Raw genomic sequence first — 23,410 nt, 5'->3', positions numbered from 1 at the left:
GGATGGAAAGCATCTCCTACCAAATCAGCAACCATCTTCTGCATGTATTTTGTACACTTTTCCACTTCATTCTTGGGCCCTCTAAGTTGGACAATATCACTTTTTTGTGCTGGGTCTGGAAAGTTGATGATAACCTAGAATAAATCACCAGGAGACCAAGTTCGATTATTGGTGAGAACGCTAAAAAACTGAATACTCCCAAGGGCCAATCAGACCGCTGCCGGAGGGTTATCAAAATAAGGCTGCTGGACAACTACCTCTGGGAATTTGTCCCGAATTTCACGAATCCGTTCACCCTTCTGCCCAATGATTGTGCGATGAAATCTCTGCTCGATGATTAGATCCTTGGTACGCTCGTTTTCCTGAAAATACATGGACAGGAAATAAATGCACTTATTACAAGCAAGGTGAACAACCTCCCTCACAGCAGGGAGGTAGTGCCAGCCACACTGGCCAGTAGACAGCACCCACTAGCTACCTGCCCTCTCCACCTGCCACACTGTGTGCTGCCCTGGGTGCACACTGTTCTCCTGAACAAAGTGTAATGAAAGAACTGAGTGCAGACCCCTCCAACCAAAAGTGCTACTGCAGGAGCCATATTTACCAGTGCCATTCACTCAGTGCTGTGTTTTAACAAGAACTGAGGCCTGACACTGCACAGCAGGGAATGATCCCTCCTCACCACCAGGAGGCTGGGATGACTGCCCACGTGCATTAAGAATCACTCAATATGGGGCACTGAACCTACATGGTCCACACTAACCTCCAGAGCAGCAGTTGCCAACCAGTTGACGACCGCTGCTCCTGAGGGCCCGTTACGTCAGAAGATATATAAGCAGGGGTGTAAAGCAGGGAAAAACACTACCTATCTGGGAGATTCTGGAGCATTGGGTGACAGAGAAACGAGTGTTCAGCACTCTAGTAACTAGACGCCAGAGCAAGGGACCATGGATGGTCAGGATAAGAGCTGGCTGATGCAGGGGAGAACCTAGGACACTCCCAGGCTGAGGAGTAAGTTCAGGGACAGCCAGAGAGTGGCAGAAGGCCATGCCATGCCCTGGACTACAGCTGAGGCCACTAAGTTACTACATAAAGCTGGCCTCCAATTTGGGAACCTTCGCATGGGTAGTGAAAACATCTACAAGCATGTCAAATTTGCGGCCCTCGGGCCACATGCAGCCCACAACCAATATTTTTGTGACCCAGCCAATATGGTATGTAAGAAACGTTTTAATAAAAATTTCATAATTTTTACAATATCCTGTTATACATTATATATAATATATATATATACACACACACACACACACACACACACACATACACATATATAAAAGCCTAAGCAACTGTTGACCAGTCACTATGATGTGCACTGACCACCAGGGGCCAGAAGCTCTGACGGGTAGGTTAGCTTGCTGCTGGGGTCCAGCTGATAGGGACTGGGTGAGACGTGGCTGGACATGCCCTGGAGCCCTCCCGCAGTCACTCCCTGGCCCAGATCGTGCACAGGTGGGGTCCTACGCGCTCTCACAATCCGGGACCCCTTGGGGGATGTCGGAGAGCAGGTTTCGACTGGATCACTGCAGGCCAGGCTAAGGGACCCCACCAGTGCACAAATCCGTGCACCAGGTTTCTAGTTATTATTAACGAGCTATGTTTGCTAATGACTGATTACTATAATTGTTTTGCATTCATTCCTCTTAAGCTGGGCAGGTGCACCATTTCTTTCCACTAATACCAGCAGCAAATATTTTAGCAGCCAATTGCCATGTCATTAGTCTTGTACTGACTTGTTTGGTGTGTGCAACAGGAAATATTTTGCTTTCGGAGAACAAGAAAAATAGGTTTATTTGCGTTATGCTTATTAATTTGTGCAGTTATTCAGTGTCTGGTGAGTTAATGTCCAAGAAAAAATATTAATTTTTATTAAAACGTTCTATTACTTTATGTTAACGATTACTCATTTATTTCAGCCCTTTGTATTCAGCATGTCTCTATCGAAATAAACCTACGTTTCTATAAAAATTGAAGCTTTTGTTTTTTTTGCAGCCCACATAAACTTAAACCTTGTTATTTGGCCCATGTTAGCCTTTGAGTTTGACATGCTTGATCTATAAGAACGCCAGGGTAAAGGAAGCTGACCCTGGGACTTGCTCCTACCCTGACGAGGTAGAAGTCCTACATTGCCTTGGGCTTTCCTGAGAGTCTGTACATGTTCATGCTAAGCTCTGAGCACTCATACAATATTGGACTCATCTGGAGTCAAAGGCACCCCAGTGAGTCACGTGCAGCCCAGGGTGAGACTCACTATTGTGTGGTTATGTGTATTTGACTCAGTCGGGTGCTGGTAGCAGGCCGAGGACAGCGTAGTACTTTAATCTGGACGTAGCGAACAAGGTCCACTGTGTCCCCTTTCTGTTTGCAGATAACGTCATACCAGTGACTCTCAATCTTAGACACACAGGAGTCATCTGTCTGCCTTTGAAAATCCAGAAAAGTCTCTCACAATCCCTGGAGTTGGTACTGACGCGTTATGGAAGCCAGGGTTTGACCAAGGCTGAGTTCTCCACTGCAGATCTCCAGAGCCCCCCGGCATAGCAGTAGCCCAACGAGACACTTAGCGATTACATTCTCTAGGATATGTCAACAATGCTCCCGCAGGACCCGCCACAGGGCTCACCATGCGGGAGGCAAGCTCCAGCAGCTCCCGCTTGGCCTGCTGCACACCCTGCGGGTCCCCCTCGATGCGGATCAGGTTGCTCTTCTCGCTGTCGGGAGGGATGCGTACAGACACCTTGTACTGATCTTTGATTCTGTTGACTTAAGAACAAAAGGAAACATTTTGGACTCAGACTGTACTACAGTCCACCAATGATTAACACGGTTAAAGCCCCAAATAACCTAACCAGTCACCCCAAAGCAGAAAGGATGATGAGGCCCCCCAGAGCAAGACTGCCCCTATTCTAGCAGGAGCTGGGCACAATCTCCACAGGACTGACCACATGGAGCATCAACCTGTCCATGCTGAACAACTGCTCAGAGCCTGAGACTAAGCTGATCTGGAATGTGTCCAAGGCTTAGAATACAGCAGGTCCTCACATAATGTTGTTTTGTTCAACATGCTTTCGTTATGTTGATGAGAAAAAAGTTGACTCCCAGTGGACTGTGTGGAGTTCCCTCTGAGGACTCCAGGTTCCTTCCACATCACAAGGATGTGCACGTGAGGGAACTGCCCTGTCTGCACTGTCCCCATCTTTGTGTGTGTGCAGATAACGTCATACCAGTGACTCTCAATCTTAGACACACACAAGAGTCATCTGTCTGCCTTTGAAAATCCAGAAAAGTCCCTCAGAATCCCTGGAGTTGGAAGGGCATCTGTCCAGGGTGGGTCCCACCTTGTACCCTGAGCTGCCAGGAGAGGCTCCAGCCACACATGACCCTAAATTGGAATGAGTGGTGAAGAGAGAATTATTTTGTTTCATTAATTTTTCTCAAATAAATGTGTAGCTCACATTTCATGTTTAATATTTTAAGAGTTTTGGATTTTCATTTAAAATTTGGTGATGTTTTTGTGACAAATGTCGTAGGAGCCCGGCCAGTATGGCTCAGTGGTTGAATGTTGACCCATGAACCAAGAGGTCACAGTTCGATTCCTGGTCAGGCCACATGCCCTGGTTTTGGGCTCGATCCCCAGTGGGGGTTGTGAGGAGGCAGCCGATTGATGATTCTCTCTCATCGTTGATGTGTCTAGCTCTTTCCCCCTCTCTCTTTCTGAAAATAAATAAATAAAATTTAAAAAATAAATAAAAATTAAAAAACCAGAAGCCCTTACATTAACTGAAAATAAGAGCACCCCCATCAACTACCTCAGAACCCCTTGGCGGCCATGCTATTGCCTAACACTCCATTGTCAGCTCAGGTGCAAACTGAGCTCTTCACTGTCTTTGCAAAACAGGTGGAGTTGAAAACCCTCCTCCAGCACCTTCTCTAGCACCTACTGCCCACTGTTAGAGATCTGGCCCCACACCCTGGAGAAGCCTTATCACCAGAAACAGGGTCAGCATTTGGTCCACTGTGTAATAAGGGAAGCCAAACTCCTTAAAGGGTCCCAGGGAGGGTTCCAAGCACAGAGATAGCCATGAGCCCATGTGCTAGGACATGGGCCGGAAGTGGCACTGTTCCAAGGTGGAACCATGCAGGACAACAGACAAGCACACAGAAGCTGGTGGCAGGTTTTAGATTATGAAAGAAAACAAGGGTTAGGAAATCAACCAGAAGAAACAGAACAGACACAATTCTCTGAATCACACTGAGTTGTTTCACACGTCCTAGGGAGCAGAAATCAGAGATTAATATTAGCATTGCATTTCCTTACATTCTTAAGGAAACACTACAGTTAACCAAAATAAACAAAGAGAACAAAAGCAAGTTTATGGTGTGTGCAGGTGAGCAGTGACCGGAGCTGCTCTGAGTGCGTGCAATGTCGTCTATTGTTTAAAATGCTCCCATCACACAAAACTGGCACCAAATAAAGCAGGTGACAAGTTTACATGTACTCTGAAAAAAAAAAAAAAGGGATCACACAGGGCAAAATCCAAAGAGGGCGCACTCACAGAGACATCATGCTTAGTGAGGTGAAGTCCTTGCAACTTAGGGAAGGGACCCACGACCAGGTTAAGTGTTAGCCCTCACCTCCCACTGAAGGTGAAACACAGGACTGTCTCCAGAACTAGTAAGCACTGTGATGTGCATGATGGCCATGCAGTTAAACTGAGCAAAGGAGGAGATTTTAAAACACATCCTGGGATTCAAGCAGAACTCACCTAACACATTTCCAATGCTGCCCCACCTTGTGCTACCTACCCGACACAGGTAATCCAACACGGAACCTGGGCTCACATATTACTGTTTGTCCAACAGAATCCCTCCCTGAGTTGTCTGACTTGGGCATGAGTCTAGAAACGTCTGACTCCTTGGTGAGCTCCAGGTCAGGGGTTAGAGGTGAGGAGGACAACACTGGTGGACTTCACCCAGCAGCTCTGGTTGAAACATGCAGGATGACACCCTGGGGAGTCCCTTTGCCATGGCCCTTGTGGGTGACTCAGGGAACTGACCCAGTTGATCACATTCATCTCTAGGCCAAACAACTGGGTGAGGGCACCCAGTCAAATAGCTGGTGGCTTTTCTCCCAGCCTGCCCCCATGGTGTCCACTTCACTCACTGTTGGCTCCGCTCTTCCCGATGAGGTGTCTGTGAAACTTGTGGTCAATGCTGATCTCCACATAGTCCATGCGGTGAATCTGCAAGGACACAGAGCACATCCATGAGACATGCCAGCTGGGCAGCCAGAACCACAGGAGAGAGCCAGCAGCTGCCGCCTTTTCTGACCACTCGGCCATCAAGACTATTGCAAGCTCATCCCTCTGGCCCCCTTGAAAGACCCTTCCTCAAAATAATGTCTTCTCTCTCCATGGCTCTGGCCAGCTTCTAACTCGCAGAATGCACCACTCTCCGACTGGGCCAGCCTCTTGTCTCTACGCCCACCCATGAAGCCTGACTGCCACACGACACAATGACAGCCCATCCCCAGTTCAAAGCACTTGGAACACTCACAGGGGCATCTTACCAAGTCTTTCACCATAGCTTCGATCTGTTCCTGGGCCACATTTACATCCTCCGTGGGGCCTTCCAGGGTGATCTTGTCCTCGCCTTCTGTAAACTCGATGTGAACCTAACGCACCAAAATAAGGGACAGTGAACACGAGATGGCACAGTGGCAGCGACTGATTCCAAACTGCTTCACGAGAATGCAAATCCACCAACACCATGAAAAAGTGCAAAGGGGGCCTGAGGACAACCATTATTTTGTTACTTAATATAGTCTAATCATCTTTCCTTTACCAAAAACAGGAACTGTGAAATCCTTCACACTGTGCTTGTTACCAATACCTTAAAGCATGAAATACCTTAGCACACCTTCCTATATCACTCTCACTGTAGAACCCCTACTCCCATCTGATTGCATAAAGAATGAGAGAGCTAACAGGGACGGAATTTTAACCCCAGTATAGCTGCCTGAGGGTGGTCACCAGACCACCTGTTTATAACACACCAGATGAGGAGGTGACTTCATAGGGGACTAGCCTCACGAAGTTATCACATTAAGTGTGACCAGGACTTTGATCTTAGAAATAAAGTGGCTACAGGGTAAATAGGACACGACACCCACACATAACAGGAATCCAACACAATGGTGTGTCCTTTGGTGTTTCCTGGGGAAAACTGAGGCCTCCAGGACAGAGGTACAGAGGTACAGAGGACAAGTCTAAGAGCTCTACACTTCATACAGTTTGTAGACAAATTTTGCTCTTCAGAATTTGCAGACATAACTATTAGGAAGTTATTATGCCATAGTAACTAAGTGAGGTATTTCTAAAGATATTCATCAAACCTAGCATTCTCTCTGGTTAAAAAGACCAAAAGACATCTTAAAAAAGAGGTATTTTAAAAAACGTATTCTAATTTAAAAAAAAAAATGTGCCACCGTCTTCAAAGGCACCCCAGGGGATAAACAGCAACACCAAAACAAAAGTTAGTCAGAAACAGGACAACAGAATGCAAGGCCAACCCAGTGCAGCAGGTCATGTTCCCTCACCTTTGGCATCTGCTGAGTGATCTTGGCCAAGTTCTGCCCCTTCTTGCCAATGATGAAACGGTGAAGCCAAGAAGGAGCAGAGACGGAGGAGACTGTAAAACTGTTGGCCTAGGAAAACAAGCAAACAAACCAACGTCCAGGCTACCTAAGCACGCACCAGGCTGCTCAGTTGGACTTAGCGATAGACGAGCACCCTGACCCAACACAGCCCGGGCCCTGGATCCCCTGGGAGGCAGTTACCTTGGCATAGACCTCAGTCAGTGCCTGCCCTAGCTTTTCAGGCTCCCCTCGAAGTATCACAGTCTCAGAGATGCTGTCGGACGGTGGGATCTCCACAGAAACTCCAGTTCTTTCGAGAATCTCCTGCAAGGAATTGCCCTTGGGCCCAATGACATACTTGTGCTGGGATTTCTTCACTTCCACTGCGATGGTTGTGGTCTTCTTTTTCTAAGTAAGAGTACCATAAAGATGTCAGAGGGAAGGGCACAGGAGAGGCAGGCGAAGACAGAATGTTGTCACCAAAAGGGCAGGGATCAGGACACGGGGCCTAGACTACAGCTGCTGAGCCCCGGAAGGAGAAACAATGACCAGCCAATCCCAGAAACCCCACTCATCATGGGTTGGGTTTTCTCCTTAGAAGAATCACCTGATAATTTGTCAAGCCCAAACTGATTACTACAACTTGGAAAAGCAGTGATCAGTTTGGAAGAGCAGTGATACCAAATCCTCTCCGCAAATTAAGGAACAAGTTTCAGACCTCAAAGTCACCAAATGGAGCTAACAGCTTACTCAAAGATGTGGCCACTTGTGAGCAGTGCATCTAGCCCAGGGTGGGAGAGTGAGGGAGGTGGGAGGCGGAGTGAGGTTGGCAGATAGAAGGGAAAGCCTTCAGCACGAGCTCAGTTCACTCTCCATTCCTGCCCATGGGGATTTCCCTCCTCCCACCGCTACCTTTTCTTCATAAATCTTCTTGATCCGAGCCACAGCCTGAGCCAGCTGCTCCTTCTCCCCAGTGAAGACGATTTCTGTCCGGTTGACGCTGGGTGGGGGGATGTTGATGCGCGTCCCTGTTTCTTGCATGATCTCACTGACGAGTCGATTATAAGGCCCAGCGATGAAGGGATGGAATGCCTTCTCCACTTCTAGCCTCTCTACAGCACGTTTATCCTGGAAATGAAAGGACACAGCTGAGCACAGGTCTGGGCACAACCTGGACAGATAGGGCCTGTTGGGGTCAAGGCTGCCATATGAATACTAGGTCCACAGTTGGCCTTACCTGCTCGGCAGAGATGAGCAGGACTTCGTGGCGAGCTTTCTCAATGCCCTCTTTGGTGCCAGTGATTCTGATCTGGTTACTTGCGTCATCTGGGCGTGGGATTTGAATTTTGGTTGCCGTTTTTAGCTCCAAGTCTTGTAGTTTCTCTCCATTTTTACCAATAACAAAGCGATGATGTTCTTTGGGAATGGCAACAGTTGCTGAGGCCTACAATAGGTAGAGAAACAAAGAAAAGAAAAGTACTTATAGGTTATGAAAAAGCATGTTTTTCCATAATATTCTCTCCGGTTAGAATGCAAGTCTCATCTGATTTTGCCTAGCCAACCCCCATTATCCTTTAGAATAGTCTCAGGTTAAACATCACCTTCTTGGGAATGCTTTCCCAGACCCCCTGCCTAGGGTAAGTTCAAGTGTGGTATGACCCGGGTCACACTTTCAGCTATCACAATTATTTAGAGATAATTCTTTATTCAACATCTTCTCGGCCCAGCTACAAGCCACCACTAAGACAGGGATATTCAAGTTCATCTGTCTTGTTTTCCATGTTGGTGACTCCTAACACCATATTGGGACATCGTTGGAGGCAGGGACGTACTGACAGACCAGATTCATTTCTGTTTCTGGAGTACTGTGCTACCTTTTTCAGACATAAACCCTATGTCTGTTAATAAACTTTTCTACCTGTCTCTTTTACAAGCAAATAAAACAGACAACTCATCTGAGTAAAGAAAATGGAAACAATCCAAACCCTTCATCTCGTAAGTCAAACTGTCAGAAATCAACCAACTTCCTGAGGTCACAGAGAAACCTGGGAGGAAGATGGCCGTTTCTAGTCTTTCTAACTCTGTACAGAGAACAGCCAGCAACTTAAAAAGAAGCAAACCATTAAGGTTCCCACCACTGCCCCAGCAAAGTCACAGATCAGCCAGCTTCTCTTCTCCCCCAAGGCGTACAGTTTCACACAGAATATTCAACATTTACAACAGAAACCGTTAAATTGTATTACAGAGGCAATAGAAAAGGTCCTCACTTCACAACTAGCATAGAAAATAAGACCACTGGCTTCTACATTGTGATCAAATGAGGTTTAGTCCAAAAATGATTCAATATTAGGAAACCCATTTATATAATTCAGCATATTGTTAGATCTATGAAGAGAAATAATCAAATGATCATGTCCACAAAATTTAAATCCATCCATGATAAAAATTTACAAGAAAATAGAAATCAATGGATATTCAGTTGACCCCCTTGAACACAGGTGTAAACTGCACAGGTCCACTTATATGTGGATTTTTACTATATTTTTTAACATGACAAAATACATTTACCTCAGCCCCAAAGCTCTACTTAATGGGAAAGTGCTTGTTTAGGCCATGCACTGCCTGCACCATGACTTTACCTCCACTGGAGCAGGTCCCCACACAAAAGGGGCACAGGCTGCACAAGAAGAGCACCTGCCCACACAGCCTCGAACCCTGGGAAACTGCTGCTTTATTACATTTTTCTTACTGTCTATAACAGGAAGGCAAAATTAGAATACAGAAGTCAACAGCCTTTGTTTTTTTTATAACAACTGATTTTTATTTTTTAATTGAATTTAGAGAGAGGAAGGGTGAAAGAGGAAGGGAGAGAGGAAGATATCGATCAATTGCCTCCCACATGGACCCCGACTGAGGATCAAACCCCCAACCCACATATGTGCCCTGACCAGGAACTGAACCTGCTACCTTTTGGTGTACAGGAGGACACTCCAACCAACTGAGCCACACCGACCAGGGCCAGAAGCCAACAGCTTTATCTTAACTAAAAACAACCGGGTTAGAAAATGTATGAAAAAGACGACCCTTTCCAATAGGCAAAAGAAAGGAAAAAGACAATAAAGTAGTTGGACTATAAGCCAGTAAAAGAGGTGGAATGTAGGCATTAGCAATCAGAAAACATCCCTTAGGAGGTCTAATGCAACTGTGAGCAAAAGGCTGATTATAAAGTTTGCATGTAAACAAAAAAGAATACAACAGACAGGAAAACCCTAAAAAAGAACAGTACGGGAGAGATGGGAAACACTGTACTGTATACACATGAAAGTATAAAACCATCAATACTAAATCAGGAGAACACTAGCACACAGAGATCCCAAAAGGTCAGAAGTGAAAACCCAGGAACATATCCAAGTTAATATGAACATTCAGAACTTGATATAAACAGCCACTCAAAATCAGTGGGGGGAAATTCCTTTAGGCCATGCACTGCCAGCACCACGGTACTGATTTAAAAAAAATATTGATGATGGGAAAGCCATATGGGAAAGAGTGAAACTGGATGTGCAGCCCACACCATTCACAATAAATTCCACACAGAACAGGAACTGGAATATAAGAACACCCTTAATGCACCAGAGGAATACAATAAACATTCTTACAATACCTATGTGAAAAAAACTTTCCTAACAGTGACTCAAAATAACAAACTGTTCAATGAATTTCACTACACATTAATAAACTTTCACAAAGCAGAACACAAGATCAAACACAAATGGCAAACTGGGAAATATTATTTGTAACATATGACTGAGAAGGGTTTTTAGGAGCCCTAATACACTGAGCAAGATGCACAACTTTAACTTGATAGAAAAGGGCAAAAGAACAGACAGTGCACAGAGAAAAGCAAAAGGCCTTTGGATGTGGAAAGATGCTTAATCTTGCTCACCAGAACAATGCAAATAAGTTTACTCAGTCCTAACCAGTTTGGCTCAGTGGATAGAGCAGCGGCCGGAGGACTGAAGGGTTCTGGTTCGATTTCGGTCAAAGGCACGTACTTCAGTTAAAGACTCGATCCCTGGCCCTGGTGGGGACATATGCAGGAGGCAACCAATTGATATGTCTCTCACATCAATGTTTCTCTCTGTCTCTACCCATCCCTTTCTCTCTCTCTAAAAATCAATGGAAAATATCCTTGGGAGAAGACTGCCAACAACAAAAAAGTTTACTCCGCTGCTTTTCAGCCTGAAACATTCAAATACTGGCTGGGCCTGGCTTGGCCATGGGGAAGGAATGGAGTGCAAGGGTACAGCCTGGAGGAAGGGGACCTAGCTGTTATGGCAAAATCACACCTGCTGCTACTGCTGACCCATCACCTTCTTGGAAACCAACCCTGAGATATACTAGGTAAAATAGGAAATGGCATGTGCACAAGGTTTTCCTGTGACATGATTCATAACAACAGAAATTGGGAAGCTACTCAAATGCCCATCAATGGGAATGCCCGAATAATTCCGTGGGCACCACATCCCTTGGTTGTATGAAGAAGCGAGGAAGGTCGCTATGTGCTAATATGCAGACACCTCCAAAAATATGCAGGAAAAACAGGATGTAGGACAGAGTCTATGGCCAGCTACCTTTTGCTCCTATTCTCCAACCCAAATAGGGAGGATACACCAAAGACTAAGAATGTCACCCAGGCCTGGAGGGTGTTGCTCAATGGTTGAGCACTGACCTGTGAACCAGGAGGTCACTGGTTCAATTCCCGGTCTGGGCACATACCTGGGTTGTGGGCTTGATTCCCAGTAGGGGGCGTGCAGGAGGCAGCTGATTAAAGATTGTCTCTCACCATTGATGTTTCTATCTCTCTCTCCCTTCTCTGAAATAAAAAAATAAGAAATAAAAATAAAAGCCACCGAGCAGGTAGGGTGGGAGAAGGACGAAGAGTCTGGCTTTGCATGTACCTACCTGATCGCACAGCTTTGACTGTGCAATCATCAAATGTTTAAGTTACTTTTTAAAAAATGTAACTTAAAAAATTTTTAAAAATTTTAGAGAGAGGGAGGGAGAGGGAGGTGGAGAGAAGAGAGAGAGAGAGACATGGATCAGTTGCCTCCCACACACACCCTGACTGGGCATTGAACCCACAACCTGGGTATGTGCCCTGACCTGGTGACCTTTCAGTGCATGGGATGCTGCTCAACCAACTGAGCCACACCGGCCAGGGCTAAGTAACTTTTAAACATGGAAAATAAATAAAAGAAAATGAACCCAACTACTTAATCAGGACGATAGCCTAACATAAACAGAGAGAAAAATGACTCCAAGTGACTGCAAAATCCACAACCCTTCACTTTAATTAGAAGGCTCAGTAACTCAAGAAACTTCCCACTACAAACGTCAAGAATTCTCGGACAAACAGCAGATTTTGGGTCTGTGGAAAGACATGGTTAAGGTCAGTCCACACGTCTCTGTTAGAAATCAGGAAGTGAACGAAGGTGGATGGTCCTGGCAGAAAACTGCAAGAAGCCAACAGGGAGGAGTCCAACCACTGGCCGAAGATGAGGCAACTTCAGCCTAAAGAACAACTAATAAACACATCAAAAGTCCTGCCCTGGTCTGTATGACTCGGTTGAGTGTGTCCTCCTGTGCACCAAAAAAGTTGCAGGTTTGATTCTAGGTCAGGGCACATGCCTGGGTTGTGGGCTCAAACCCCAGTAGGGGGCATGCAGGTGGGAGCCTATCGATGTTTCCCTTTCACATTGATGTTTCTTTCTCTTTCCCTTCCTCCCTCTCTAAAATCAATAAAAAATTCTTTTAAAAATCCTAATGACACTTAAAAAGAATTAATGATCACCAGTGAAGATGTGAGAGGGCCAATTCAGTCTAAAAATTAGGGGGAAGGAAAAGGACCTGCCCTTCCCACTCCAACAGCAGAGAAGCTCTTCACAGAGTACCTGCAGATGTGGGGTGGAGGTGGATGGGGATGGGATGAGAAAGCCATCTCCCTGATGGAGCCAGGCAGCCACCAGCAATGCATGAAGCAAGGACAGCACAGATGGATCAGGAACTTTATAATGGATGAATTTGGCTGAAGACACCTCAATCTACGGATCAATCTTGGACTCAACACCAAGTACACAGCACCACCCATAAGTTTTCTTGCCAAAGAAACAAGTTGAACGTGAAAATAACCAAGCCCCAGACCTAACCACGAGTGTACAGAAAATAATGATGGATAGTGGAGCAAACCAGGAACCAACTTGTTCCCCCGCCCCCCCTCCCCCCCTGCCCAAAACCCAAGGGCATTAAGAAAAGGAGGGAGACGCACTGCTGAAGAAGGAAAGGACTCAAGGCCTGACAAGCACACAGCAGGCCGTGAGTGGACAGTTACTTGAACACAATGATGAGGGAAGTCCATATATGCAGACTCAGTGGAATATGGGTATGTTAAGAAATTACTATTAATAAGTGAGTTAAAAGCAAAGTGGTTATATAAAAAACACACAAAAGATTGAGGGGCACCACACTGTATTACTTAATTGGGGGGAGGGCAGGAGGTAATGAAATGGGCCAGGGACAAATGCTTTTCAGTGTCCCCTCTCCCACCCAGTATTCAATTGAAAATATTCAAATATTCACCAATTAGCAAATAATAGCAAAAGTCAGAGGATACTACTCACCAGCCACAACGGGAAGCAATTTACACACAACATTTCCTACTTCCTGCACTTAATGATTTAACTCCCTGAATCTAGTGAGGTTAGGGACTGTCCCAAGGCTCCATGTGGCCAAGTCAGTGCTCATCCTTCTGCTAACAAGCTAAGCCCCTGGCCTCTGTCCCATGGCCCCTCCTGCATCAGACTCCCATCTTCTCACCACGTGTTCTAGAATGGTCTCCCCTGTGAGCTCATGGCTCAGCAGCAGGTGGGAAGGCCTCTAGTTCTAAATAAACCTACAAAGGCTCTACCTGTCATGAGACTGACAATTCTCCACGCAGAGTCTTGGTCTCTGAGCGACTCCCCTCGGGGAGAAATGCACTGCAGGTTACTTATTACAATGGTTTCCAAATAAGTCCTCATTCTGGTATTATACTGTTCAGAACTATGAAACTGGTTTAAAACAAACTTCGAACTTGTAACCTCTCAAGTCTGGGCCTGAAAATGTGTACTTACAATGTTACTTGCTGATCCTGTGCCTTTTTTTGCACTTGGAACTGCCCATCTACACCATGCCCCTGCTACGCCATCAGCTTCTTGTAAATGTCTCAAACTCTGGAAAACCCTTGAACTTTCAGTTCATTTACCCCAGTTCTATTACTGAATTAGTGGCGTTTCACTAAAAATGCCAGGAGGCTCCAAATGTTGCTGTCCCACCTCTGAACTATCAATCTGCTCCACTGGTGGGAGAGCCTGAAGAAGTTCGAGTGTGCCCACTTGGGAGGACCAGGCCAGGGGACACTCACCTGGGTCTGCAGCTTAGCAACAATATCCTTCCGGGCTTTCATGACGGCGTCCAGCTTCCCAGAGACCATAATGGAGAGGCCCTGGTCTTTGGCGAGAGACAGCTCCAGGTGAGCTCCTGTCCTCTGCATGATCTCAAGGCAGATTTTTGCTTGTTCACCTTCTCCAAACTGGTTCATGTCCTTGTATTTTCTCTCCTCCAGGGGTACATGGAACACCTGCTCAGAAAAGGACCAATGGGGAAGTTGAGACAGCAAGAAGAGAAGCAAGGATATTTAAATGTCTAGGCACGGAATATTGGAGTCTGTCCACTAAGTGCCACTCCTCTACCCACTGAGGGAAGGCCCAGAGAGCAGTGAAGAGATAAGCAGGAGGTGCCGAATGTAACGAGGCCGACCTTCTAGTGAAGAAGCAACCACCCCCAACACAATGAGTGCAGTGAAGGAAACAGAAGGAGTTGAGTGGCTGGGTAGGGCAGAGGTAAGGGAGGTTCTGAGGCTGTCCAGGAAGGACCTTCCAGAAGAGTCAAGACACAGCCGGCTCTGCTGGGAGGTAAGGACGAGTGGAAGAGAGAGGGCAAAGGCTTAACAAAGTCAGGTGTGAGAGCAATCTGAGGGGCAAAAAGGAAGGGGCCAGACCCCTCAAGCCACCTTGCATTGAGATGGTGTCAGCAGAAGGAGACATCTGACTGCCAACTCGGGTCCCCCAGCTGCTCTGTGGAGATGGGACTGAACATGACACACTAAGCTGTGCGTTAAAAAGATGGGGAGAGCCCTAGCTGGTTTGGCTCAGTGCATAGAGCGCTGGCCTGCGGACCGAAGGATCCCGGGTTCGATTCTGGTCAAAGGGCATATATCTCAGTTGCAGGCTCCTTCCCAGCCTGGGCCCTGGTTGGGGCTCATGCAGGAGGCAACCAATTGATGTGTTTCTCTCACATAGATATTTCTCTCTGTCTTTCCCTCTCTCCTCCACTCTCTCTTGAAAAAAAAAAGGAAAAATATCCTTGGGTGAGGATTAAAATAAAATAAAAAGAATAATGACTACAAAAAATAAATAAAAGAAAAAGATTGGGAGACGCCTATTGAAAGAAGATGATCAGATGCAGCTGGTTATGAGTCTGGATTTGGAGAGGTGCCCTCTCAGCACAGAGGTGGACAGGTGGCAATTACCAACTGTGACCCCACATGAGTTCACAGACAGAAGGCAGAGGAGATGACTGCTTCAAGACAATAGGACACAAAGTAGACAAGATAGACAGGTCTTATTGGAGGTACTGATGGGGAAGGGTGAAAGGCAGGGGCAGTTTCAGGAGTTGGGAACAGAGATGGAATTGCAGTAGGCTGAAGAACAGGAGGAGACCCATTCCTTCTGGGTGCTGGGGACATAGGTTAGCACGAGGGCAGTGTACTTCATGGAGCAGCCCTGGGGTGGGGGATGGGCTAAACCTGAAGGCCTATTCCCTCTGCACCTCCCCAAGCACTCTCATCAGATACTCCTTCTTCCTCCTGGGAAGGGCAGGTGAAGAAAGAGTGGCATTCCTACCTGAGTGATGACAGAAGCCTTGATGGGTCGGATCTTGTTACCCCAGGCGCCTGCAGGTTCCTGGGCGCTTTCCAAGCAAGCTGCTTTCTCAGGGAGTGGGGGGAAGGCATCCTTGTAGGTTGGAGGGTCACTCTCTTCTTCTGAATTTAAAGTGGCAACTGGACCAGCCAACACAGATTAAGAGGAAGCACATTGTTTTCAGTATCAGATGAAAAAACACTTGGGAGGTTTTAATGTCAAAAAGAGAACACTAATTGCTCAAGTGACAGTGACTTGTCTCATTCAGTGATGGGAAAGGGCCCCAGGAGGTCGCCAGGCCCAGCACCCCCAGGTCCAACATGTGAACTGTAGGGGCCAAGTTGATGTCAACCTGATGGCAAGACCCCTGCCCTGGCAGCTTCCCTGTGAACGATCAGCTCAGACACCGGGCACCCCACCCTTCCCGTGATGAGGTGAGCCCCTTGAAGGCAGGCCTTGCCTCCTCACAGTCTTCTAATCCTGTATTTTTTTTTTTTTTTAAATCATAATTAGGGCAATGCCTGGCACAGAGCTGGCCCTCAAATTTGCAGAATAAAGTAACGCTGCTGCCAGGCATGGCCTGTCATGTACAACGTTGACAAGAACTCCGGCAGGGAGTCCTCACCCTTCTCAGGGAGCAGCAAGCCCTGGAAATCAGGGCCCCTCATCATTACCCACTTCCATCCTCCATCCTCACCATTTACACTCCTGTCCCAATAGCCACAGCTCCATGAAAGCGGGAGTGTGACTATTTGGAATCAGCCATATGCAAGGCCAAGCACAGCGTCTGGCAATGGGAGGGCCTGATAAAACTCGCTGTGGATGGGTGTGTGCACAGAGCAGTGAGATAACCTTTGGGTTCACACAGGCCTACATCCGACTGTGGGTTCACCACTTCTGTCCATGTGGCTAAGCTATACCCAAACACCAATAAAGACACAGTGCTTGGGTTCTGTCACTACCTTGCATCTGTCACTCATCTAGAAAGGGATATGATGTGTACTCCATAGGGCTGCTGGGTCATTTAGAAAGACCCAGCACTACAGGCACTCAGAATCAAAGCGAGGAAGTGTCCAGGTCTCCACAACCCAGAGAGGATCACTTGAAAGGTGGCACAAGTGACTGACAAAATGAATTTTTAATTTTAATTACTTTAACTTAAGAACCAATATCCGATTCATTTATAGAAAACTTAAGAATGTTTGGAACAACTTGGAATAGAATAGCCTACTCTTTCAAATGAAAATTTTATAAAATCAAATACAGATGAAGGGTTTTAGATAAACATTTGGTGTGCAAATCAAGCTATCCTGATGTTGTAAATGGAGACCAGATTCTGAAGAAAATAACGTCAAGTATCATTTTTTCTTTCTACATTAAGAGATGTTGAAACGACAATGTTTTAGACATATTCCTCCAGATGAGTGTTCTCGGTCATGGCCAGCTGCTTTAAGGAACTGAGAAGCCAGGGAGGGCCCAGCCTTCACCCCCCTGGTGGGCTCCTGACAGTGCTCTGGGGTGCTCCACAGCCCAGATTTAGTTCAACACAACTGGGAACAGCAATTTTGAAAAAAGAATCATATTAATTAACAATGGTCAAATTCATCGGCTTTCCAGAAAGTTGTCCACATTTTAAATCTCATTGAGTCCAGATTCACCTATTACTCCTGGCTAGTTCCACCCTACACAGAAGGGTAGTGCAAAACCAAGTGCACAAGACAGGTGGGCCCTGGCCCTACCCCACAACTAGTGTCAAATGCACTTCTACAGATTTCAAAAGGGCTTGGAGGGAACGCTGTCTGAAAAGTTAAGAGTGTGTACAAAGCTGTCACCTTTGATCTGTTGCGGAACCAGCCCACTTCGGTGTTCAGCAAAGCTCTCTTGGGTCAAAACTGCAACTGAGCTCATGGTTGATGGGGTGCCCACACACAGTCCTGGTGAGGCACTGGAGTGGGGAATGGGGAGAGAGAAGAAAGTCAGGCACAGACAGCTCTCTATATCCACGAGACTGTAAAGCTTTCAACCAAGAATTAATTCTCTTTTACTAACAAACTCTACCTTACTTTCCTCACTTACAACCTCTAATGTAAGTAAGGTGATACCCAAATTCTCACCAAGTGAAGAAAAGAAAAATGCAAATAAAGGAGGGTCCTTGGACAACTGTCCCTTCAAAAGTTGCCCTGTAGTTGAGCAGATGGAGGCTCTGGCTGAGAGGGATCAACACCAGAATGCCAGGGCTCGCAGATACAGTCTGCACTCCAACTACTAGGGCCAACTAGAACCCACCACACTGTGACCCAGCAACACAGATCAACATCTGGAAGGTTCTCCGAACAGCGGTCTCAGTTATTCTGTCTATCTGTTCACCAAGTTACCTCCTGATGCTTATAATATAATGTACCACATGACAGTTGCTACCAAAAAGTCAATCAAGCAGCAGAGGCAAGGCTCTCATCCAGGGCTCAGTCACCTGAACAGCACTGCAATGCTAAGGGGGCTGGCTGGGGGGCGGGAAGAGCAGCCTTACAGCACTCTGTGGCAACAATGTAGTAGCAAAAGGCAGCAAGGACTGCCCAGATGGGCTAAGTGCCTCTGACATATGCTGATTGGTTCTTCTCCAACATCCTATCGCCCAGGTGTGGGAGGGGACTTGCAGCAGGTAGAACCTGGTACAAGGGCACCTCAATTGGGGCAGGAACTGGAACCCACTCCCAAGCCACAGTACTCAGTGGGATTCCATGCGACTCCAGCTCTCAAAGCCACGGCTCCTTTATTTGGAAAACAGGGCTTATAAGACACCGAGGCCAGGGGTGTTAGCTTCTTTCCCCAACTCTAGGTGAGCCCCATGCTAATACAATGAGGAAGAACCCCCCTCCTCACACAATTATGTACGAAGTGTTTTATACCACCTTGGCAAAAACGTATAAGAAGGCCAAGTAATTTAATTAGAAGAGTGAGTTTTTACATAACTTTAATAATTTAGACCTCTCCCCGAGTTCAAGAAAATTAAGCTCAGCATTAAAGAGAAGCAATATGCAAACTCAGATAATCCTGAGCAAACATAATTCACATTTAAGAAAAAAGATTAAAATGGATGGATGCCAGACGATACATCTGAAGGGCACACATGCACACACTGCTCAGGCAGGACCTGATTCTCTCTCAAGAACCACTAGAAACTTAAGGATGAAATGTACTGGAAGGAAGTACACACACAGCCCAAGGACAGGAAGCATTCAGACAGGACAAACTTACCAGCAAAACGGTCAGTAGCCAGAAAGTCCGTCCTGAGGCCACCTCTGTCAGCCTGCCAGCTTTTGCTGGTATGGGACAGGAAGGAAGAGGGAACAGGAGAAAACCAGAGAAAAGTTACTTATCTGCATTGTACACACCAGATCCTTTTACCTCCCAACCAAAAAAAGTCAAAATAGTATTTAAACTTTCCCAATATTTAGGCATTTTTCTTGGGGAAAAAAAGGAAGCTCTGCTGTTAGACCATTAGCTCCAAACAAAACATATTGCAGTAAAACCTGAACCATCTTTTAGAGCAGTGGTCGCCAAACTTTTGGACCTCACGGACCACCAGTTGGCGACCGCTGTATTAGAGGACAAGTTTTCCAGGGACCTTGAGGGAGTGATCCCTTAAGAGCCAAAACTTTTTTTAAGTGTAACCATTTTGAAGTAAAATCCTCACAAAATTGATGGTTTGTTCTCCTGCATGGTTATGTACCTTTTCCCTATACTCCTCCTAATCTCTGAATACTGAGCCAGATGAAAAAAAGGTTCTGATATTATGCTATGACATAGAATGTGGACCTTGGGGCCCCCTGAGCTTTTAAGGGTAACTGAGAGTTACTGTCTTTAAAAGTCCTTTGCTCCCTTCTAATCCACAAGGTTTTAGAAACCAGGCCAGGAAACAGCAGGGTTGGAAGGAACTTTGCAAGGCCATCTGGGGAGAGTCAATAACTACTCTATGAATTAAGAGGGTATGGGTCACCCTGCCTTGGGGGACTTTGGGATAGTGAGGCTGCCAGGTCAGTTACTGCCACTTTAGGCAAAATACCATATGCTGGACAAGGTAGGATAAGCTAGACTAAATAACAAAGGTCAGGCATGGGTCATTAGTGGGAGAATCAACAACAGTAACCTAATTGAAGAATAACGCCCCCATTAACATGCACCGCTCAGGAGCTAGGAAGACAGCTCATGGCAATCTGAGATGCAGCAGACTAGATTTAAAAGGGTCTCATCGTCCCAAATGGGATACAGACCAGTGGCACTTCAAGATTTTAGAAATCCCTGAATGCAGGGCTTGGGCAACCACATGGGGAAAGTTCTATGACCCATAGGCCAGAGCCTCTGTGGGGCCCCAGTCCCACCCTACACACAGATGCACCCTGAGACCAAGGAAGAAAATGGAGACAAACTGACTAAGACTATTTACTTAGGAATTTGTCTCCAACTAATTCTAATCTGCAAGTTTTAAAGATTAAGGTGAGGAATAAAGTCATAGTATCCATTAAGTCATAGTATCAGAGCAGCACATCCACCCAGGTCTGACAGTTAGGAAGGGCAAGCACTCTGTGGGATTCCCAGTGTACATGTAGCCAGTCCAGAAGTAACATGGAGGTGTTCCAGGTCCAAACACTGACAATGAAGCCAGGACCCTGGTGTCCAACTGACCCTCCTTTCTCAGAATTCCCACTGCAGCTGCACACACTCTTGCCAGGTGACCTTCCACCTGAACAACATCCCACCCGGGGTTGTCCCAGGCACCAACATAAATTCTTAAGATATACACACTTCTACTTCTTTAAAAAAAAAATACGTTTTTATTGATTTTTAGAGAGAGAGGAAGGGAGAGGGATAGAGAGATAGAAACATCGATGAGAAACATCTTTGACTGGCTGCCTCCTGTATGCTCCCTACTGGGGATCAAGCCTGCAACCCGGGCATGTGCCCGACCGGAAATTGAACAGTGAGTGACCTCTTGGTTCCTGGGTTGATGCTCAACCACTGAGCCACATTGGGTGGGCAACATCCATCTCTGAACAAGTCAGGTTCACACACATAACCATTAACAACAGCCACTCCCTCTCCTCTGTGCTCGCACCGACTAGTCTTCCATCTTTCCTGGACAAGGCAAGTCTTCATGTCCCAGTGACAGGCACACAACAAGCCCGTGGAGCTCAGTCACTATCCATGTCCACTCCAGCCACAGATCTGTGACCAGCCAATCCCCACTCTGCACTTGGTATCACACACAAAATGGGACAAATTCCTGAGGATCTCTTCTGATATTACTCACACACCTTTCAAAAGTCAACTCCAGCTAGCCCTTCTATAGGACTCAAGAAAGAAGCACTGCTGCAACAGATCCTAATGTGCCGCAGTCTCTAACGCCCCCACATGTGCACAGGCCCTCAGGCAGCTGAGAACAGAGTGGACCTCCAGAAAACTCCAGACTGGTCTGACAGGACACACTAGGTCTCCCATCTTCAGATTTCAAATGGCAGTTTGAATCTGAAATGTCACAGCTGAACAGATTATGTGAATGGATTTAAATTAAGCAATAGATTTAACACCTAAGGTTCTGATATCATCAAATAAGGCTATCATTTTTCTTCTAAATTTCTCAAAACTCCCTTTAAAGATTCCACTTTAAGTATGTATCTAATGACCCCCATGTAAATTAGATCTCAGCTCCACCTGAGGCTCTGAGGTAAAGCCTTACAAAAGGCCAGTACCAACCTTACCCACTGGCTCCAGCTGTGCCTTCACAGGCAACCCCCGACAGACTTACTCCTGCTCACAAATGTCTTTTCCAACTCACAAGTGTGATCACGGCTGCAGGTGGTCTCCACTCTAGCTCCTTCACTTGCTATCTTAAGTTCCCAGGAGACCTTAGACAGGCCCAAAGAACAGAGACCAGACATCTACTATCACAATTTCTCAGTTAATCTAATAATGGTGCTCAAATCAGGATTGAAAGGGAACTCAGACATTACTCTATTGCAGTCTTTGAACACCACCAGAGACAGGAACCACATGGCCTTTCAAGGGAGCCACACTCCACTTCTGTTCCACTGTGTAGCTGTCAGAACAGTCTGCCTTATGTTGTGCTAAACCTACAACTTCTCTCCCCCTTCTGGCCAGAGAACAAGCCCACTCTTCCCTACTACACTCCAGATGTGTGAGGCTGTGCCCCTACTTCAGTTGTTCCCAAGACGGCCCCAATCCCTTCATCACTGTGGTGGCTCTCAACTACTTTCCCTGCACTAAGCATTCAGGTCCACCCATACAAATCTCAAACTATTCTCAACCTGGACTTTGAGTGTTGTTCCTCAGTGTAAATGTCCCAGTGTAAATGTCCAAAAAAAAAAAAAAAAAAAAAAAAAAAGCCACATCTCAAATTATAAGTATGCAGCAAACAGAACTAGAAAAGGAGGGTGGGTGAAGCCCAGACTCTTCTCTTCCTCTCAGGGAACATCAAGCGCTCTTGACCCCCCCACGTGGGAAAAATGTATAGATTACACCTGAAACTTGTTTTTAAAAAGCACACACAACAGGAAAATCTTTAAGAATTGTACTTTTTTGCTTTTAAAAACAAAGCATAAGTCGAGTCCTTGTGATGTTTTGCCAATTACATATTCAAAAGGATAAATCTTTGCAAAGAAAACTCACAGTAACAGTCCAGAAAGAATGTTACCTCCAACTAATGATAATCTCGCACTTTACATAGAGATAGGACTGAGTATGGAGAGTATCAAAACCTACAGCTGAAAACCAGGGCTTCTCCCCTCTTCTTCCAAAATTAAAATTTACTTTCATCCCACAGCAAACTTGCAAGGGAAGTTTTTTTAAAGTACTTCTCAGGATCCATAAACCAAACTTGATAAACATAATATCCCCACAGGCCGAAAAAATCAGCAAGCCTGTTTCAGATCAACCGGAGGAGCAGGGAGCAGAGGCGGGCATGCGTGTGTTCGCCAAGTTCTGGAAGTCTGCACCATCCCGCAGGAGGAACTTTCGCAGATGCCACCTCAGCACGGCCCTCCCACAGGCCACGCGAGCCCGCGGGCGGGGACAGGCTTAAAGGGGCAGGAGCACGCTCGGCCTCCTCGCCTTCCATCCAAATTCGGTATTTTTCCGTAATGTATTTTTCGTTCGGGACCCTGGGGCACATCCAAGTTGCACTCCAGCCCGAGGAGGGCGCAGGCCCAGCCCTGACCACGTAGGCGGGTGGGCTGGCGGCAGGTGAAGGTGCAACTGGACTACCAGGCCCCTCCCGCCGTCCCAGGCACCGGCTACACTGCGGGACAGACATCTGTGAACCAGCCCCCCTCTTGGGGGAGGAGCGCTCCTCTTGGGGGGGGGGGGGATAAGGGGCACGGCCCAGACGCCCACGTCACCGACCTGGGCCCAGGTCGGCCGCACCTCACCCTGCACCCGGGCTGTGGGGGTGGGTAGTGCAGAGGGAATACGACCCTGTTTGGGGGTAGAGGGCTGGGAGGGGCGCTCTCACCTCGGCACGGGCGAGGCCGGCGGACGCTGGACTCGGGAAAGTTTCTTACTCTTCCCTAGCCAACGCCGCGGCCCATGCGCAATGGTGACACGTAGCCGCCGCCGCCCCCCCACCCCCCGCTTGGCCAGCCGGCCAGAGAGAAGGGGGCGCCCGTAGCTGGGGCGTGAAGAA

The 23,410-nt window shown here is 46.8% G+C and overlaps 1 protein-coding gene across 2 annotated transcripts in view; it reads right to left on the bottom strand.

Annotated features, from left to right (window-relative positions):
- The window catches only part of HDLBP (high density lipoprotein binding protein), a 76,874-nt gene that overhangs the window by 16,987 nt on the left and 36,477 nt on the right, over window positions 1–23,410 (bottom strand). For both annotated transcript variants that reach the window (XM_005857689.2, XM_014546708.1), the window contains exons 2-14: window positions 18,970–19,034; window positions 17,547–17,659; window positions 15,697–15,854; window positions 14,157–14,372; window positions 7,932–8,138; window positions 7,607–7,822; window positions 6,896–7,102; window positions 6,656–6,763; window positions 5,627–5,731; window positions 5,222–5,300; window positions 2,681–2,820; window positions 258–362; window positions 21–134 (exon numbers count right to left, since the gene is read on the bottom strand). In XM_005857689.2, the coding sequence (XP_005857751.1) occupies window positions 21–134; window positions 258–362; window positions 2,681–2,820; window positions 5,222–5,300; window positions 5,627–5,731; window positions 6,656–6,763; window positions 6,896–7,102; window positions 7,607–7,822; window positions 7,932–8,138; window positions 14,157–14,372; window positions 15,697–15,854; window positions 17,547–17,622 (1,731 nt within the window). In that variant the 5' untranslated portion in view covers window positions 17,623–17,659; window positions 18,970–19,034. The remainder of the gene's footprint in view (window positions 1–20; window positions 135–257; window positions 363–2,680; window positions 2,821–5,221; window positions 5,301–5,626; window positions 5,732–6,655; window positions 6,764–6,895; window positions 7,103–7,606; window positions 7,823–7,931; window positions 8,139–14,156; window positions 14,373–15,696; window positions 15,855–17,546; window positions 17,660–18,969; window positions 19,035–23,410) is intronic.

This window comes from Myotis brandtii, unplaced genomic scaffold, assembly GCF_000412655.1.
Source record: "Myotis brandtii unplaced genomic scaffold, ASM41265v1 scaffold112, whole genome shotgun sequence".
NCBI lineage: Eukaryota > Metazoa > Chordata > Mammalia > Chiroptera > Vespertilionidae > Myotis > Myotis brandtii.
This window is presented reverse-complemented; position numbering and strand designations above follow the sequence as displayed.